General features: G+C 37.3%; 1 protein-coding gene across 29 annotated transcripts in view; it reads right to left on the bottom strand.

Annotated features, from left to right (window-relative positions):
* Positions 1–1,955: 1,955 nt before the first annotated feature.
* The window catches only part of SLMAP (sarcolemma associated protein), a 146,148-nt gene continuing 127,980 nt past the window's right edge, over positions 1,956–20,123 (bottom strand). For 15 of the 29 annotated variants that reach the window (XM_056129915.1, XM_056129931.1, XM_056129922.1 and 12 more), the window contains 5 exons: positions 17,545–17,865; positions 17,012–17,129; positions 11,736–11,907; positions 7,551–7,688; positions 1,956–3,862 (listed from right to left, as the gene is read on the bottom strand). In XM_056129915.1, coding sequence (XP_055985890.1) covers positions 3,770–3,862; positions 7,551–7,688; positions 11,736–11,907; positions 17,012–17,129; positions 17,545–17,865 — 842 coding nt within the window. In that variant the 3' untranslated portion in view covers positions 1,956–3,769. Of the gene's footprint in view, positions 3,863–5,532; positions 5,623–7,550; positions 7,689–11,735; positions 11,908–17,011; positions 17,130–17,544; positions 17,866–20,123 lie in introns of all 29 variants that reach the window. The other 14 variants (XM_056129917.1, XM_056129933.1, XM_056129918.1 and 11 more) reach the window with 1 other exon arrangement.

The raw sequence follows: 20,123 nt of genomic DNA, 5'->3' as shown, positions 1-20,123 counted from the left end.
GCTCTCCAAGTACCATGTGGAGAGATATTTGAGCACAGAGCCAGGTGTAGCTCTTGAGTACTGCCTGGTGTAGCCCAAACCTACTTCCCTCCCACCAAATATATACATTTAAAAAAGAACAACTTTGAAGAGGATAAATCAAGCTAGATGCTGCTGCTTTCTTTTTGGTGCTTTCTGTGGTGTTAGGGATCGAACCCTTCATATGAGTGAAGCTTGTGCTCTACCACTGAACTACATCCCTTCTCCTAGAAAACAATTCTTTCTTAGGAGTTAGTATACTGAAATACTATTTCATTACACACATACAAAGTTTCAATAGTTGAGTGAAGCAGTTCATTTTATTATTGTTGTTATATTGTTATTATTATTATTGTGGTTGTTCTCCAAATAGTCTTGAAGGGGCCCTCGGACACACTGGCAACTCTCAACCAATCAAGTTGGAGACTCAATGCTCAGACTTGTGAATGCTGTGCTGCTGCTCAGGCCTGGGGGTACCGGTAGATTGTGCAGGGCCATGTAGTATTGGGGTCCAAAGTGCAAGGCATGCGTCCTAACCACTGAGCTATCTCCCTGGCCCCTCTTCATTTTAAATAGCTGTACCAGTTCACCTAAAACTTCAATTACACTTGAAGCATCACTTAAATGACATTTCACAAACATGGTCTTCCAAATTTTTATTCCAATACTAAAAATATAGATATTATTCTTTACATTTTATAGATGAAGAAATGGGAGATATGGATAAGATATATGATTTGCCCAAACTAACACAACTGATTAAAGGCAGAACCAAGATATCATTACACATGTTTAGCTTCAAACACAACATTTTTAACTAAAAAAAAAAAATTGTGCGTGGGCAACATCTGCAGTGCTGAGAAAGTGTGCAGTGACAGGGATCAAACTCAGGGCCTTATACAAGATATCCTGTTTGTTTTTTTTTTCCTTGAGCCACACCCAGTGGGGCTCAGAATTTACTCCTGGCTGTGTTCATCGCTCAGAGCAGGGCTCAGGGGACCATGTGCGGTTCTAGGGATTGAACCTGGGTTGGCTCTGTGCAAGACAAGAGCCTTACCCGCTGTACTCTTTGATAGTTTTATCTGACCCAGCCATGGAGAGCCTTTGAGTGATTCTTAAATTATCATTATAGTGTTGTTCAACTACTATAGCATTGTCCTCCCACTGTTGATCAATTTGCTCGAGTGGGCACCGGTAATGTCTCACAACAAATTGGTAGACTTGTTGTTACTGTTTTTGGCATATTGAATACACCACAGGGAGCTTGCCAGGCTCTGCCGTGCAGGCAGGATACTCTTGGTAGCTTGCCAGGCTCTCCAAGAGGGATGGAGGAATCGAACCCAGGTCGGCCGCATGCAAGGCAAATGCCCTACCTGTTGTGCTATCGCTCCAGTCCAACTATTAACTGCTATAAATAAATTTGTGTATTTTTTGGCACAGTGCTGGGGATGGAACGCAGGGCCTCATACATCTGAGGTGTGAGTTCTACCACTAAGCTGTATCTCCAAATTAAAAAAAAAATTTTTAAAACTATTTCTATCACTACTATTAAAAAATCCCACTATTTAATCTGGAAGTGAGCTGGACAAAACTGGAGGTATTGTTAATGAAAAGGCTTATTTATACTGAGGAAAACTGGCAGTAACTATAAAAACCCATTTATTCAATTTGAATAAAGTCAGTACTGATACTAGACTTCACATTTAAAGACACCTGGCTGGCAAGTGACTTATGTTTTAACAATAACCACAGTAAACGGGGTAAAAATATAGGGCGGTAAGTTAAATGAAAGGCAAATATAATTTTGAGGAAATAGCTCAGTGTTTTTTAAGCCCCAAAGAACACCAAATACTAGGTTGCATAAGGAATCATTTCAAGAAAAAGCTATTAACAATCCAAAGTGTTAAGAATTTCAATGATGTCCAACTCAAAATGCATAGGGAGAGTAAAGTTATTTTATTAAATCATGCACATCACGTGTGTTAGTGCAAATAGTTTAATCTGTACTCCAGAAATTCTATTGTACTTTATATCTTTACAAAATAGATTTAAAACAATTATTTACTTTAAAAAATGTAATTCTGAAGTTAAGCATTTCAGAACAATATTTGCAATAACCTATATACAAGAGGTACTGGGTACCACTGGCATATTAGCATTCTGTGGTGGAGTGGCTTCCTGCAACAGAAAACGATGAAATGACGATATGTGACAGTATTTTTCTACAAGTCATTTATGACTAATTCCTCCATAAATCTAGTGATCCTTTCAATAACAAATCTCAAAGAGCTTAAAATATAACCTTTAAAGTATAAACAATGACTGCCAAACATCACAAGGCAAATTTTATCCTAAACATCTATTTCAACATTTAGCTGGGCCTGTGGAGTGCCACAGAACTTTCAAGCCAATTCACTGACATTCTCCGTCTTCACTGACTGAAAAATTTTTGCCATGTGAAACTTGAGGATATTCTATGACCTAAATAACCTTTCTTGATTGAACTGTGATGCCGCAAAAAACCGTAGCTAAACTTTCACTTCTGTGTTGTAAATTTGTAACATCAAGCGGTGTTTAGGTGCTTTGCTTCGCTGTGCCTGGAACACTATTAATCTCGGGAATAGTGCTTCTCATTAACAGAATTTCCCAATTAACAACAATTAAAAGAAAATAACCATTTGCACACCCAATCAGGATATCTGTTGAGAGGTAACAACAGTTTACCTCAAACATGAATTAGCGCTAAAATACCATAACCAAATTAAGTCAGTAAAAGCTTATCTAAAGAGATATTCTTTCTTCAATTAAACATGCTTGGAGGAAGAGATGATGGGAGAAAAAAAAACATGCTTTCTAAAATGCTGTATATGAGAAAGTAAGTTGGCTTTTAAAAGAAATTATCTCTTTAAATACATGAGGTTTCATAAATTACATTCCAATTGACTCAACAGTTTGGTTTACTGCACTGGAATTGTATAATTACTATGTTTTTGATCCCAGAAATACTTCATTTTGCTCAAGAAAATACGCACTCTCGTAGGTGGTTTTTCAGATGTCCTCCATATTGTCAAGTCACATTAAGGCTGCTCAAGCGTGCACATAGTCCCCAAATTATCACTAGAACAGAATAGTTTCCAAGTGTATTTCTTCTAAAACAAAAACAAAAACAAAAAACCCACGTAATAGTCATCTCTAAGTCTTGTTCCCAATAGCTCAGTGGTTTTATAACAAGTAAAAATGGCGTAAATATGTAAAAAATATATATATATGTGTATATATTTCAAACTGATAGGCACTGAGCACACAGGGCCTTTCTTCCCATGTACGTATTTGCTGTTTGGTTTGGGTAGTTACCGAATTTAAAAAAAAAAAAAAAAAAGAAAAAAGAGAAGAATTATCTGGCTATTAGAATTCAGAGTAAATTTCCCATAAATTTAATGTTATAAATAATTTGGTGTACCAAGAAGCCTACTTTAGGCCACCATAATGTTCAGAATCTCAACATACTAATTTAAAAATTACATGAAAAATTGCAAGCAAATTATTGCTCACAGTAGAATAAAGTCACAACTTTATACCCTCTTTATAGACAGTTACATTTTATATAACTTAAAGCAATGACCCTACAGCTGTATTCTTGCACTTCTGCTGTTTTAAGAGGTAAAAAGGAAGAAATGGTTCTGTTTGTCCCCAGCATGAGTGTGATGCCGGCTTCTAGAGGGAGGACGGTGTACGGACTCAAGAAACGCTCTCATGGAGAAGCTCTGGCCAGACCTGGCACGTACAGCACGATGGCTGTCACCGCAACCAGGGCCGCCAACATGGGCATCCAGGGCCAGGGTTTCTGTGTGGAAAGAAATCAAGAATCAATATCACATTCTCCCTCTCTTTTCATACCTATTAACCCCTTGGCTCCACAGAGTCCTGAATACTTAACAGAATATTGGAAAAATCTTTTCTCCACATGAGAACAATTTTTAGAAAGAAAAGAAAAGAAGAGAAGGTGAGGGAACACAGGTGTGAGGAGAACTGCAGCAGCAGGAACTCTTTCAGAGGGCCACCATGTGGAAGTCTGATACATCTTGGGAAAGTCTCGGGCAGGTTCCAATTTTATTCTAGTTTGAAACCAAGCAGTGCTTCAAAAGAAACCCTCTAGCTTCAACCTGCTTTATCTACTCCAGCAGCCTTGTATTATTACAACTAAGTATTATACACTAGTAGAATAATTATTATACTAGTATAATAATTATAATGCTAGTGTAAACTAGTTATTACAGAAGCCTGGAGTATGCTTCTGTCTAAAGTGTTAATTTCATGATGAAAACTAGACTCACATGTTGGGGTAGTTTTATAGGAGAGGCTGGTAAGGCAACAGGATGAAAATAACCCTAAGATTCCACTTTGTATTTTGAAGTCGCAGAAGACAAACATCAGATGAGGATCGAGAAGGCTGATACTAGGGAACCTGCATGTCCAGCACAGTAAGACCATGTGGTCATCTCATGTAACAGCCGTGTTAGCACCTTTCTCTATCACAGTAGAGCACAACACCAAATCTGGAAAGCCAGAAATAGGCTGATGAATATGACAGGGCTGGCTGCAGTCAGGACATATGTTCTACTAATATGTCTGTATGAGGGAGGCAAGTGTGATGGACTGCCTGCTCCCAGTTAACTGTAGGGGCTTTATAATATCGACCTGCTTTGGGTGACAGCTTGACTTTCACAAGTGTTTGAGAGATGTACTGAGAGGGTTGGCTTTTGTTTTGAGGCCAAGCCTGGCTGTGCTCAGGGCTTATTCTTGGCTCTACACTCAGGGATCATTCCTGGCAGAGTCATGGTACCATATGGACTGCTGGGGATTGAACCCAGGTTGGCAGCGTGCAAGGCAAGCACCCTACCCACTGAATTATCTCTCTAGCTCCCAGAGGATGGCCTTTTAAAGATGTTTGGATGTTGTGGATTAGGGCAGAGAAAGACTGCGGATAGGCTATATTTTCATATTGTGATTCATGACAGTAATCGTACTCTCAGTTTTATAGCTACTGCATAAACAGACAAAAGTTGAAAAAAAGAAACTCTACACTATGGAAAGGAAGAGGGCAGGGGAGAGAAGAAAAGCTGACTTAAAACTTCAGAGGCAAACTCTTCATTTCTCATTCAAACTGATTCAACACATAGTTGGGAAAGGGACACTAAAGTATAATAAATGCAAATCATAATTTACTCCAGTATGCTAGAGACAAAGACTCAGTTAAAGGCAATACATTAACAAGTGGTTAGCTTGGAATTAATCCGTGGTTAGCATTACTACAAAAGAAACAAGACAAAATGTTATGTGATTAGTTGACTGTTCGGTTAGTTCATAGGACACAATACATGACATACTAAATGAAGGGTTTGCTTCAGGTAACAAAATACCTGTGTGGTTTTGCCATGCACTAACTATATTACAAATATGGCACAAACAGGTGACGGGGACAAACAGACAAGGACTCAACAGTAGTGCTTGTACCTTTCTCTACCACAATGGACCGAAACACCAAAACAGGAAAGCCAGGAATAGGCCGATGAATACGGCTGGGACGGGTTGTAATATGGAAGGCTAAAGAAGGGAAGGGATATTAAAAATCATTTTATGCTATAAAATAATCAGATAAGATGATTCAGACCCCAGGGGGGTGAAAGGGAGCAGGGAAGAGGGGTGAAAACTGAGGTAAAGTATAACAGCACTCAGGTTTTACACTGATTCAAACATTTTTAAAAAGACATCTAAACAATCCAGAATGATGGACTGTACTCTATAAACTGTCAAACTAGTAATTTAACAGGAATTCCAAATAAAGGGAATGACAATGTGGGTGTCACTAACACCCTGATGAAATATAGAATGTCAAGACAGCAGAGATAGCACTTCAACAACTGATGTTCTGCCTGCAGAATTTTTGTTTCATACTTAAAATCCAACTAGTTGGCAACATTGAAAATGAAAATGTCTAAAGTCTCTTTTATCCCTTCATCAAAACCTTTAAACTAAAATTCTTGCCTGGTATGGCATTGCTTTCAAGGTCAAACATTAAATGCACTGTGGTGTATGATAAATCAAGCATGAAATCTGCCACAAAGTGTGATTAGCAGTTGTTATAGTAAGATACTTGAATCTCGGGGCATTTTTACTACCAGAATATAGAGGGAATTATTAAAATTTATACTAATACAAAGCAAAATTTTAGTACCATAGTCCATTATTATTTTTTTTTATAAAAAGGATATTCACCCTTTGTACAACTCTGAGTAATAATAGCAAGGTTACTTTTGAAAACAATTTTAAGTGGCACAGGGGCATCCATTCTGATTATGCTAGATGTCTTCAGAGGTTAATTTGGTAGGAAGTGGACTAAAATTTCATAATCAGAGGGATATAAATGAACAGGAAATGAAAGAAAAGAGAAGTAACCAAACCATTATAATCTGATTTCAGAAGAGTTCTAGAATATGATTTTTAAAATAAATATAATTTGGTTTTGCTCAGCATAAACTGTCTGTACCCAAATTAGTCAACTTCTAAGAGGTATCCACCTAAGCAATAAGTCTTTAATTTCTAAAAACTAAGACTTTCTTTAGCAAAGGACAGCTGGACACAACTCAAGAGCATTCTATGTGCAACTGTGTCATCAATGGCCATGCAGTATCATTCTTATACTTGTGCTGCAAGTTAAGCAGAGTGCCTTCTTCCAAAGGAAGAGTGTGGCTCATGCCCACTGCAGTGTCCAAGCCATGACAGGAGTTTGAAATAGGTCAGAGTACAACCAACCACACGAACATTCATCAGTTAGGGCCACAAAGGCAATGGTCACCAAAACACACAACACAACATTTATTTAGTATAACATCTTTTTAAAAGACCAGCTGCCTCTCTAGTGAATGAAAAACAGTGTTAAACTGAATTTATACCAAAATGTTTTACTTACATGTGCGCACACGTACACACACACACACACACACACACACACACACACACACACACCCCTAACATAAACCCATCAAATACACCCTAAATTTATAGAAGACTACTATTATACTATAGTTCTTAAGAATGTGCCTTAGTCAGAATATTAGTATAAAATGGAAAACTAATTGTCTTTATTCTGTGATACAGCAGAATACTAAGGATTCTTAGGTGGATTCCTAGTTGTACACTTCATTTTCCAACAGTGTAGAAACAAGATGACATTTTAAGAACAGAACTTCAGATTTATCTGGGAAAAACTGACAGTCTTTAGGTTAATAAGTTTCTTATAAGCAAAGCTCTTCCCCCAAGCAGTCCTCAGGTTCTTCTAGGGTACAGTTAGAAGGGCAAATTCTTAACTTAAAAATTCCATCAAGGAATATGATAATAAAAAGGTTAAACTAAGATGTTCTCTACCTCTTAGTTTCTCAAGTCAGTAATAAAATTCTCTTAAAAAAAACCCCATTAATGTCAGGGCTCTCACTTGCTTTTCAATCAAAGCTAAGCCAAGTTTGCAGACTTACATTATTATTTCCTTTCTCTCGGAGCAGCTTCAAGTTGTCTTTACATTGTTTGAGCTCATCTGTGATTGATTGTTTTTCCTGCTCAGTCATTTCAAACTTCAACTTCAGTTCTGAGAGTACAGTCTGTGTCTTTTCATACTAAAGGCAAAGAAAAAAGAGTGTGCAGACTCAACTTAAAAAAGGTATGAAGTTAGGGTTGTAGTCAGGCTTAGTCACCTGCAATATTAAAGCCGAGCCTTTCTCAAGAATTGCTTGCACTAATAATAAAAGAAGTTTCTAATGTTAACTTGATTCTGAGTATGAATTTCTAGCTCTGGAGTGTTAAAAAAATGAATTCACCATTTTGTCATCTGTTTCTATTATCAAGGGCCACTTTTTTCTACCGAGAGCAGAAAAGTAAGATTTCAAATTGAGTTAAAATAAAAAAAACAAACATTTATAGCCTAATTAAATTGCAAAGTTAGAAAGTTTGACCTTATATCCTGGTCAGCCAAGTTAATTCGGTTTGGAAGTAAAAAAGTATTCACTATCAATAGATCAACTCCCACCTAGCATCAGGAGGTATTAGAGTATTAGATAAGGAAATCTTGTAGATATAAAATAAAAATGATTCATAGTACTAACCACTGAGATTGGGAATTTCTATCTATTCATTTAAAACTTATAAACATCAACAATTAAAAATAACTTTTAAAAATCCATTTTTTGGCGGGGAATGGAGTGGGGCACACCCAGTGATGCTCGGGGGTTATTCCAAGGCTCTGCACTTAAGAATTACTATTAGCGGTGCTGGGTACCAGGTTGGGAATCTAAGTTGGACTTGGATCAGCCATATGCAAGGCAAGTGCCCTACCCACTGTACTATCTCTTCAGCCCCTAAAATCTGTTTTGGACTGATATTTTTCTATAGTGACACAAGCTACTTTCTGCTCAGGAAAACAGTTAATTTGACTTTCAAATGGACTTGCTAGCTTCTGAATACAGTGAGGCCAAAGCAAACGCAGTGTGGTTTCTTCCAACTTTAAATGCCCTACAGGTGAGCATTCTAGATCGGTCATACTTCTAACTATTGCATCTCACATATAAGCAAGGTTTCCAGGCAAAGAACAAAGAATGTTCTGATACTCGTTCTACCTTTGTTTCTGCCTCTATTTCTGCCCTTTATAGTATCAGAAGATTTTAGAAGTAGACAACGATTGAGTATTAAAGGGGGGAAATATATAAATATACATATATGCATATATGCATATATATATTATATATCTCATGGGGCTGGCATAGCAGAAAACATCTTCCTTTCCCCTGTGGTTTCTTGAGAGTAGCACATGAGGGTGGAAACCCACTGGATCCTTTCTCCCTACAGTCTAAATGACCTTTATAATAGTGCTTCTGAATAATGTAAAAATCTTGAAGTGATTATCAATTACTTATTAGGTAAATATTAAGAAGGATAAATATTAAGAGGGATACAAACATATAAAAAATCAGACCAGAGGTGGGGGCGAGGCATTAGGGTGAGTGGAGAGGACACCGTGGGCATGGAGAGAAAGGTCAAGTAAGAAAGAACTCCCTGTTACCTACACAGGTAGACTGCCAAGGCAAATTCAGTATACCGAGATTCGTCTCTGTACACTACAAAATAATCAATATTAATGATTTTATTTTCTTTCAGTTTAGGTCACATTCAGTTCCACTCAGGGTTTATTCTTAGCTCTGTGTTCAGGAATTCCCCCCATGTGTAAGACAAATGCCATATATATTATACTATCTCTCCAGCCCCATGATTTGATTTTTAGAGAAAAGCCAGAAAGCAAATTTTCTCTTGCTTTCTTTTTCTATCATTTTATATCCACCCTACACTTTGCACTAAAGCACTGAATCATTTCTTCACTCCAGGAACTAAGAAACAGAAAGATACGAAGGCAGCTCAGTCAGGAAGATCCTGCAGTTTTACTGTCTTCATTGGACTGGGGTGGGGCTCTGGGAACTGAGGAAGCCAAACAACTCTTCAGTTTTTGCGGAGAATCTATATGCTCAATGTGTTATGAATTCTCAAATTATGGGTATTTCTATCAAATTAAACATATATCTTAAAATAAAATAGGTGATATAACCATTATTTTTCTCTTAATACTGAAGAATAAAATTTACTTTTCTCATAAACTTTTTTAACTAAAAGTCCAAAGAAAAGCTATCACACATATAAAACTGCAAGAATAAAGGTCACTTGTAGCTTTAGTTTTACACGTCGTTTCAATATTATTTTCACTTGATCTCTCTAACTTAAGAGGTGAGAAATGATCTCAATACCTTAGCATATTACCAACACCTTTGGTTCTTCTTTATAAAGAAAATAATAACTGAGCTGGCTTGGTCTGCAATATTTAGCTTGTCACAGTGTTGAAAATACAAAGATATAGAGTACATTAATCATGATTTCGTAAGAGAAAGAACAAAGGGGGAAATGTCAAAGGACAGATATATGCATTAATAAATGGCAGCAATTAATTTGCAGTAGATCATACAAAATAAGAACTTGATTAAAGAACATTTTAGTTATAGACAGTCATCTAACATGTTAAGACCAGGACAAACAGAAAGAGAAGTAATTCTATATTTACAAAGGAGTATGATGACTAGACATCATTTCACAATGGAAAGAAAACATTGAACAAGAAGATAGAAAAGAAACATACTGACAAGATCAGACATATTTTTAAATGTGCTGCATTTAATGCAATCCAAGGGCTATCAACATTTTAGAAGCTGTGACAACATGCCACGGCCATTTCTGTCAACAGTTAAAGCAATTCGTACCCAAAACAGGCAAACAAATAATGCAACGAAATAGCTAGAGCATTCAGAGTAACATACAATAGAATCATCTTCCAACCATAGCATTCTTCCTGGACTTTGAAAGAATTATGGCACATGGACTGGAAGGACCACAAAGTGCTTACAGTATTAAAAACTAGGCTAATTTACTTTGGCACAAAATTTGTGTTCCAACCAAATAAAGTTTCTCCCAAAACACATATTCTTAGCAAAAAGATAAAAAACAAACATATTACAAAAGCAGTATGTCCACATATAAATAAAAATGTTACAGTTTTTTTCTTCAGAAACAAACAGGGAGACAGAAGAACAGTAATTATTTCCAAGGTCAGGATACTATAAGGAAAAGGAAAGTTCAAAGAAAAATTACTGATTTAAACAGATCTTGTAAAAACAATTTTGGGAAAACTCATTATTAAAGACAAAGTGTTATTTTTGACTTCCTTCTATTTATAACAAAGCCTCCACTTAAAATAGTTTGTAGCTGGGGTGTGCCTAGTAGATCAAACTAAATCAGTAGTAGACCAAGCTAAACTTCTTTCCCTCCTACCTCTTTTCTCTCCCTCCCTCCTCCACCCCTGCTGGTTAAGTGTCATGAAGGAAGTATTGAAAGGTCGGTTAAAACTCAACACACCTCTTAACACAACACATAGTTAACTTCTAGTCAATTCTCACCATTTTATTTGTTTTTGAGTCACACTGGGTGGCGCTCAGGGCATACTCCAAGCTCTGGGTTCATTCACTCCCGGCAGGCCATATGCAAGGCAAAAACACCTTACCTGCTGACTACTGCTCTGGCCCCAATCCTCGCCATTTTTAACATGATGTTTTAAAAAGAGACCCCACTCAAAGTTTTAAGCAAAATGACAGGAAAAGTATACATGCATAGTTGTGAAGTGGAGGAAAGTTAAACATCTTAGGCATGTGTTTGACTTCCTGATTATGAGGTAACTTTTAAGTAACATTTCAGAAGTTTCACCTGAGGCACTTAGCATTATGGTGGGCCCCAGTTTGCTTTCTAGAAGCATTCTAAGTTAAATGCATTAATTATCTTAGACGATAAACAATGAGTGAGTTATCTGACTTCTCTTATAGGTCAATGAACTGGTACAGAAAAATGATAAAGGTAACTCTGTATACTTATATTTCTTAATATAACCCCATGAGAATGACTTCTCTATAGAAGGATCATGATACACAACTAGAAATCATCAGATATGTTCCAAGAATCAACTTTGTGACAGGTAATGTGACTTCTGCTTCCCCTTATTTCGAACTAGCCTGAATATTTCATTTACTTTTGGCTTTAAGTCCAACCATAATTGGGCTCAGAATGTCTTTTTGCTTTACCTCTTTCTGTACATCCTTTGCTTGGTTTTCAGCCTTACTGAGAAGAGTTTTTAAATCAGCTGAATCCCGAAGATGCTGTTCCTTCAAGGTCCCCATTTTATTTTCAAGGTCTTCCCTGGTCATTTGAAGCATGCTGAGATCACTGGTGAGCTCTAAACTCTGCTTTTGGGAACTATGACAGAAATATTAACAAGTATTAATACCAATTCATGTAGAGATCAGACATCGCAAGAAATTCTATTTTTTATGTACTTCAATAAGAGTAGGCTTCAAAGGAGAAAAGTAAAGTGTTAAAAAGTAGAGCAAATATTTTCAGTAAGTAAAAGCATTAGAATGCTAAACAGATGCAAGTTTAACAAAGGTTAACATTTTAAAACTAGAAGCAGAAAGTGACTAATGGTGTATTTTATTATATGACACTATATTAACTATATTATAAAAACACAGGTCTTTGACAAGAAAATTTTAGCATATATTTCAACTACTTTTTTTTAAGTTCAAGTCCTTGACAAATAGGATGAGAGACAGAAACTTAGAAACTGCTGTCAACTCAAGTAATGTTAGACCTATTCATATGAGAAGACACACCAAACTGGAGGGAAAGCGTGTGCCACAGAACCAGAAGGCTCTAGACGCCAGGTCTGCCATTATTTGCGAGATGTCAAGCAAGTCATTTAAGTGGGACAAGTTCATTCAGGTAAGTAGCATTACCTGAGTCTTTTTTGTTTGTTTGTTTGGGGGTGATATCAGATTGTGTTCAGGGCTTTGTCCTGGCTCTGTGCTCGGGGATCACTCCTGACTCTGAGCTCAGGGATTATTCTTAGTGGTGCTCAAGAGATCGTATGCAGTGCTGGGGGTCAAAACCAGGTTAGCTGATTCAAGGCAAGCGTCTTACTGTACTATGTGGCCCCAACTTAAAAAAAAAAAAAACATATGCTTTGAAATAAATTTCTTTATTATCAGTGTCTGACTTGTATTTTATATATTTATTTATCCTGGATCACATAAAAGTTTCTCAGTGAGATTTATTTTTTTCTTACTGTTTTGGGGTCACACTGGGGTTACTCCTGTTTCTTTCTCAGGGATCACACCTGGTGGGGCACAGGGAACGACACGGGGTGCTGGTGAATGAACCTGGGTTTGTCTCATGCACAGCAAGCACCCTACCCACTGCACTATTTTTCAGGGCCCGAGATTAATTTTTAGGTATGTAGAAAACTCCAGGCGAAGACAATTTGGAGAATTGCATACTACCATCCAAAAGTCATCCTCTGCTTTTTTTCACTGTGGAAAAACTTATGTTTTTTAGTGAACATGAAATCTTTCTTTCTTTATTTCTTTCTTTCTTTCTTTCTTTCTTTCCACACTTCTCTAAATAAATTTCTTTCAATAAAACTATTTTGCTTCACTTAAAAAATGTTCTCAGTGAAAAGACGTGATAGGTGAGAATGTTTAAGAAGCCCTGGAAGGTAACTTTAGGCAGAGAACTTAACCAATAACAATATTCTACCCACATGGAACCAAGTATTTCTAAATTGTATGTATCTAAATCATGAAGATTTTGCAGAATGGCTTTTTAAAAAATTAACAAAATTTACATTAAAAATAGCACTTGATAATCTGACAAATTCTATTTTTACTCACATCTCAAAAACAAGGGATACCATGACTTGAAGGCCAGCCACATGTGCTAGGTGAGAAGGAAGCTCAGATAGAGAAGAGAGCACCAAATAAAGGGTGTTGTGAAGACCCGCCCAGGGTGGGAGAGACATGCTAAAAGTAGTCTATAGACCAAACATGATTGCCACTCAATGCCTCTCTGGCAAAACACAGTACCCAAAAGAAGAGAGAGAGAACAGGGGGGAATGCCCTGCCACAGTGGCAGGGTGAGACGGGGGGGAATGGGGGGTGGGAGGGATGCTAGGACCCGTGGTGGGGGAGGATGGGCACTGGTGGAGGGATGGGTACTTGATCATTGTATAACTGAAACCCAAGCACAAAAATTTATAAGTCTATAAGTGTACTTCATGGTGTTTCACTAATAAAAAAATGCTAAAAAAAAAAAAAAAGGGATAAGTCTGATCTTTAAAATATCAATATTCCATGGACTGGAGAGATAGTACAGAGGTTAAGGGATTTGCCTTATAAAAAGCTGACCCTGGTTAAACCCCTGGCTTCTCATAGAGCATGGTCAGGAGTGAACCCTGAATACAGAACGAGGAGTTAGCCCAGAGGACTGCAGGGTTTGGCCCCCCAAACCAAAATATATGTATGCATAAATCCAAAACAAGAATAATACTATTTTAAGATAATTTAAAATAATAATAATAATATTGAAACACTAACAGTCATTACATGATAAAACACCAAACTAACTAGATTTACTTAAGACTGTAGAATTGCATGTCTTGCATACCTTACACATACTTCACATCAAACAACTTTGCTCTTCTGGTAGAAATACAGTCACATACTCACGCACATACAAAGTTGGACTATTTTATGCTACTATTCATATTTCAGAATTACTAGTAACAAAATTTAACATGTTCTCAATATATTACTCTCTATTATGAATATCTCAAAGTATTATGAATTATCTCTACAAATACTCAAAATAAGGTAAAGGTAAAGGCCCTCCCGTTGATCGTCGATTTGCTCGAGCGGGCCCAGTAACGTCTCCATTGGAGACTTTGTTGTTACTGTGTCTGGCATATCAAATACTCTCGGTAGCTTGCCGGGCTCTCCGAGAGGGGCAGAGGAATCGAACTGGGGTCGGCCATGTTGGCCGCTTGTAAGGCGAACGCCCTACCCGCTGTGCTATCGCTCCAGCCCTGTGCTATCGCTCCAGCCCAAAAAATATGGAACGCTTCACGAATTTGTGTGTCAAAATAATATGAACAAATGTACGGAAAGTATAGAAAGTTATGTCACTGGAAAAACATAAAGTGCTTTATGGAAACTGAATATATATGTCATAGCCTTATCAAATAATTTAGGGGTTAAAGAGAGAGTACAGGGGTTTAAGATGTTCGCCATGCATTCACCCGATGCCAGTTCAAATCCTGACATCACCAAGGTCACTTCTAAGCACAGAGCCAGGAATGTAGTCCTGGGGCACCAAGGCTGTAGCCCAAAGTGGCAATTTAAAAATATGTACAAAATAATTCAGCAAATCTTGTTTCCTCAGCTAATTTGTTTCTATAAATATATAAGATATTCTAAATTTGTAATTATATACAATTATGTAATATTTATATAAATACACATACTTTCTGACATACCTAGTGATTATTTTTCTCTGAAACTTACTTTCTATGGGAACTCACCTTGGTTATTGAGTTTTTGTTAATCTCACTATTCTTTCAGGAGTGTAAATACAAGGCTAGCAAAAAAGTGTAATTTTCATTTATTCTATAGTGAGGAGAGGGAGTTGCCTTACTAATATACATGTAATACCTTTATGTTCTCTTTTTTTATTTTTTTGTTTTGGGCAACACCTAGAGATAGATGCTCAGGGCTTACTCCTAGCTCGGTGCTCAGGGCTTCCTCCTGGCAGGGCTTGAGGGACCAAACTGGGTGATAGGGATTAAACTTGGGTCAACTTCATGCAAGGCAACTGTCTTAACTATTGTACTATCTCTCTGGCCCTGTACCTTTATATTCTTAATGAGAACAAACTTTTTTTGTTTGTTTACTGAGGTGTAAACAAAGCAGTGCTGAGGAGGCCCAGAGACCCCACTGGCAAGTCTTAGCTAGCCAGGCCAGATGTTTGATGAAAGGATGGGAGGATGCAGGCCTGCTCCGTCATGTGGAGTTGGGGATTAACTGGACAACCTTGGCAGTGTTCGGGGACCTCCAGCATGGCACCTGATGATGACTGAGGACAATGTGGTGCCAGAGATCAAACCAAGGTCATATGTCCTAATCACTGTGCTATCTCCCAGCCCCAAACATTGATTTAATAAGGAATAGCTCAAAATTTTAAGGAAAATTTCAATTTTTAAAAAATTTATTACAGTTAAGGTAATGTGTTTACAATGGCGTTAACATCTATGATCTTGGTTTACAGTTACCTCATCTCTCTCCTACCAAAGTAGGAGGAATTCAGTTTCAATCTATGTAAGCAATACTGGTAGGAAAGATACCACTTAATTTGCTAGAAAAAAACAAAATCTATTGCATTCATCAGGTTGCCTGTAAAAGGATATTTTACTTGAGAGGGCCCAGTAACCTCTCCATTTTGAGACTTGTTGTTACTGTGTTTGGCATACTGAATACATCATGGGGAGCTTGCCAGGCTCTGCCATGTGGGCGAGATACTCTCGGTAGCTTGCCGGGCTCTCCAAGAGGGGCGGAGGAATCAAACTCGGGTAGGCCATGTTGGCCGCTTGTAAGGCAAACGCCCTACCGCTGTGCTATCGCTCCAGCCCTAAAGGATATTAGAAAAATTTTACTGGTTTTAGAGAATTCCTAATCTTTTATCTTATTGTTCTTCACAAAACCACTTTTGAAATTCAGAAGCTAAATTATATTTAAAAAATATAAATTCTTTCTTGTTTTATTTTGTGTTTGGGGACATATAAGGGACAATTATATTCCAATTTCATTGAAAAACTATTTGAAAGTGCACCATCATATAGTCATATAGTAGAATATACACTAAGAGACTATTTCTGAGTTTGGAAATCATCTTGTCCTGGCTGAGCTCAGAGCTTATTCCTGGATTTATGCTCACAGGTCACTCCTAGTGGGATTTAGGGGAGATTATGTGGTGATGAAAATTGAACCCAGGTTGCTGCATTCAAGGCAGCATCACCTATTGCTCCAGTTCAGTCTATACATTCTTTATTATAGTAATTTTTTAATGAGCCTTACTAATAGGAAGAGATTGCTGGTATAGAAGAAAAAAAATCCTGTATTTAAAACGCACTATTTCAAGTGTACAGATAAGGTTCAATCACTATTTACAGGTCTTTGCTATTTGTCTATTTAGGGCTCTATTTATTTTCTGTGAGGGAGGAAATTAGTAAGTCTGTATTCCTGAAGGACATCAAAAGGAAAGGACATATAGGGATGATGGTAGTGGAAGAAAAAAATGCTAAAGTATTAATTTAACATATTTAACCTTCCAAACAGTCAAACAACCTGGCTGAATCCAGTTTGCTCTAAAAAGATAGTTAAGTATCAAACTTAAATTTATAAGAAAATTGAAGACAAAGAAAAAGTTTGAGGCTAAATCTGAGGCTCATCTGAGGCTAAAGAGTCTCGCATACTTGTGCAATTCTTTTTCCTGCCGCTGCAGTTCTGATGATAACAAAACATTTTCCTTTTTTAGAGACCGGCACTCTGTTTCCAATACATTCCATTCCTTTCTCAACTTCTCTAGTTCACCTAAAAAAAACCCAAACATATTGATTAATATAGAAGCATGATTTTCAAAGTAAGTCCGAGGATAAAAAAAAATATTTTGGCGAAGAATCTATGTTTTCTTCCTTTAAAAGGGTAGAATTTCTATGCATATTCTTTGGTTCATTGATACTTCAGGGAAGTCCCATTACCTTGAACTTGAGTAATAGTCTCCCACTTCACTTTCATAAGACAAATAATTAACAGTAGTTAAAGATAAAATTGTAAAAATATTTTATATGGAGCCTGCAGCACTGAATAATACGCCCCAATATAAAAATGCTGCTTTATATACCCATTTGCTATCGAAGAGAGAAAGAGCCTCTACAGTACTTTGCACAAGTTATAAAGCTATCACTGTCAATAGTGAAGTATTTTATGTACAATTAATTTTACTCACCTTGTAGCCTTGTTGCTTCCTCTCTCTGCTGGTCCTCACACTGCTGACATCGGAGCTGGAAACTGTTCTGCAGAGTCGTGATTTCCTTTTCATATTCAGATGCTGCTTTCCGCCACCGCTCAAGCTCAGCTCGAACCTTCTTAAGCTCTTCTTGTAAAGAAGCAATATCGGTGTCCCGCTCAGAGGCAGCTTTTTCTGCTGCTTGATGGAGGAGGAAAATTTCATCTCGAGCACTAATTAATTGATTTCGGGTGCTTGTGATTTCATTGTCCTTCTCCTCCCGGAGATTCTCAATATCGACGTGTAACCTCTGGAGTTGGACTACACAAGTATATTTGTATATCATTTTCTTAGTCCATAACAATTAGGAAGAAAAGACAGTCCACACAGAATTGGAGTTACTGCACAGTCTAAGCCTTTAAAGCTATTTGTCGCCACCTTTTTTTTTGCTGAGTTTGGGATCAAACTCTGGGCTTTACTTACACATGTAAAGCAAATGCTCTGTCACTCAGCTACATCCTTGGCCCTCAGAGTGATCTTATTTCCTATCTAGAGTAAATGGATTCCAACATTTTATACTCATTTTTCATACATTTATATACATAAAAAAGAAAAATAGAAAGGGGTCATAGCATAGTTTTTTATTTTCTGGTGAAAACACCTTTTAATTAAACCATAGCAATCTAACATTTTTTTTTTTTTTTTGCTTTTTTGGGTCACACCCGGCAATGCTCAGGGGTTACTTCTGGTTCATGCACTCAGGAACTACTCCTGGCTGTGCTCAGGGGACCATATGGGATGCTGGGGATCGAACCAGGGTCGGGCCACGTGCAAGGCAAACACCCTACCCGCTGTGCTATCACTCCAGCCCCTACAATCTAACTTTTGACAAATACTTTCAATTAGACATTTTAGGTGGATTAGTTTTTTTAAAAAGTTATTATAGATAATACTATTTACAATGAAGAATTACAATGCTTACATTTGTTTCCTTAGGGTCAGTTCCGAAATTAGAATCATTTGTTCAAATTGTAAACATTAATAAAAATCTCTGAAGTTCTTAATTCAATTTGCTATTCAATACTTTAAAGGTTTTGCTGGTTAGCGCCTTAAAAGGTCTAATGACTTAGCTAGAAAAAAATTCTTCTATCATTTGCTAGCCTTTTACTTTGCCCTTATTGGACACCATATTATATATTTATTTGCTTACTGTTTATATTTTTTACTAGTCTCTAATTCTCATGCAGGTTCTATTTACAAGTTGAGTAAACAATTAAGGATTACTGGCTGAATTAATAAATTGATAAAATTAATAAATACCGCTTACTCAAAAAAGTATATACATATGTGTATATTTGTTTTGTTGTATTTTTGGTTGGGGGCCATACCTGAAGATGCTCAGGGATTTAGTCCTGGCTCTGTGCTTATGGATCACTCTTGAGCTCAGGGAACTACACAGGGTACTGGAGACTGAACTCAGGTCGGTCATATGCAAGGCAAATAAATGCCTTTAGAAGCTGCTGTACCATCGCCCTGGCCCCTCAGAAAAGTATATTCAATAAAAATACACAGTCTTGTGCTCTTATTTCAGATCTAAAAAACTAGTCTGGCTACTATCACACAAGAAAATTATTATACGTAGAAAATTTTCCTTAAGTATGTAAGAAAAATTTTGAAGTATCTAAGAAACTATTTGGGGACAGTTTCCCCGAAAGTAAATACTAAAGAAATATTAGGCCTTGAGATTTGTGGGAAATACTGAGAAATATACATTCAAAATCTGATAAGACACAATAGTCAAGAGTCAAGTCGACCACAGACATATGGGTAAAGTCCTAAATACACATGCTAGCATTAGGGGGCACTCAGAGATGCCTAGGTCAGACAGCTTTAAGTCAAAGACTGTGCCAAGTTACAGAACCTTTGCAGAAAATTGTCTATATATAATGTAAATACAGATTCAAGTAAGATTTGCCCAGCTGGTAAAGCATATGATTTGTATAATTTGTATTATTTGTAACTAACATTAAGTCATAGACATTTAAAGTGTTTTCAACTTAAAAACAGATATAACTAAATTTTTATAACTTTGATAGAGGGGACTGAAACAACAAACATGCGTATGTGAGGCATTTGCTCTAACACTAAGCTATATCTCTCGCTACAATTAAGAATTCAAAATAACTTAGGGATAGAGAAATAATACAGCAGATAAGAGCATTTGCCTCGCACTTGGCAGACCTCGGCTGACCTGCGTTCTAGTCCCAGCATTTCACATGGCCCCCTGAGTCCTGCCAGGACTAATTCCTGAGCACAGAGCCAGGAGTAATCTCTGAGCATTACCAGGTCTGGCCCCAAAATGAAAACAAATAAAAAATTCCAAATAGTTCAAATGTCCCACTCAAAAATAAGATGACTCCTCACTTCTTTTTTTTTTTCTCTTTTTGGGTCACTGGCGATGCACAGGGGTTACTCCTGGCTCTGCATTCCGGAGTTACTCCTGGCAGTGCTCAGGCGACCATATGGGATGCTGGGAATCGAACCCGGGTCGGCTGCGTGCAAGGCAAGCAACCTACCCA

The sequence above is a fragment of the Sorex fumeus genome, unplaced genomic scaffold, assembly GCF_029834395.1.
Source record: "Sorex fumeus unplaced genomic scaffold, SorFum_2.1 ptg000072l, whole genome shotgun sequence".
In the NCBI taxonomy this organism is placed as follows: domain Eukaryota; kingdom Metazoa; phylum Chordata; class Mammalia; order Eulipotyphla; family Soricidae; genus Sorex; species Sorex fumeus.
This window is presented reverse-complemented; position numbering and strand designations above follow the sequence as displayed.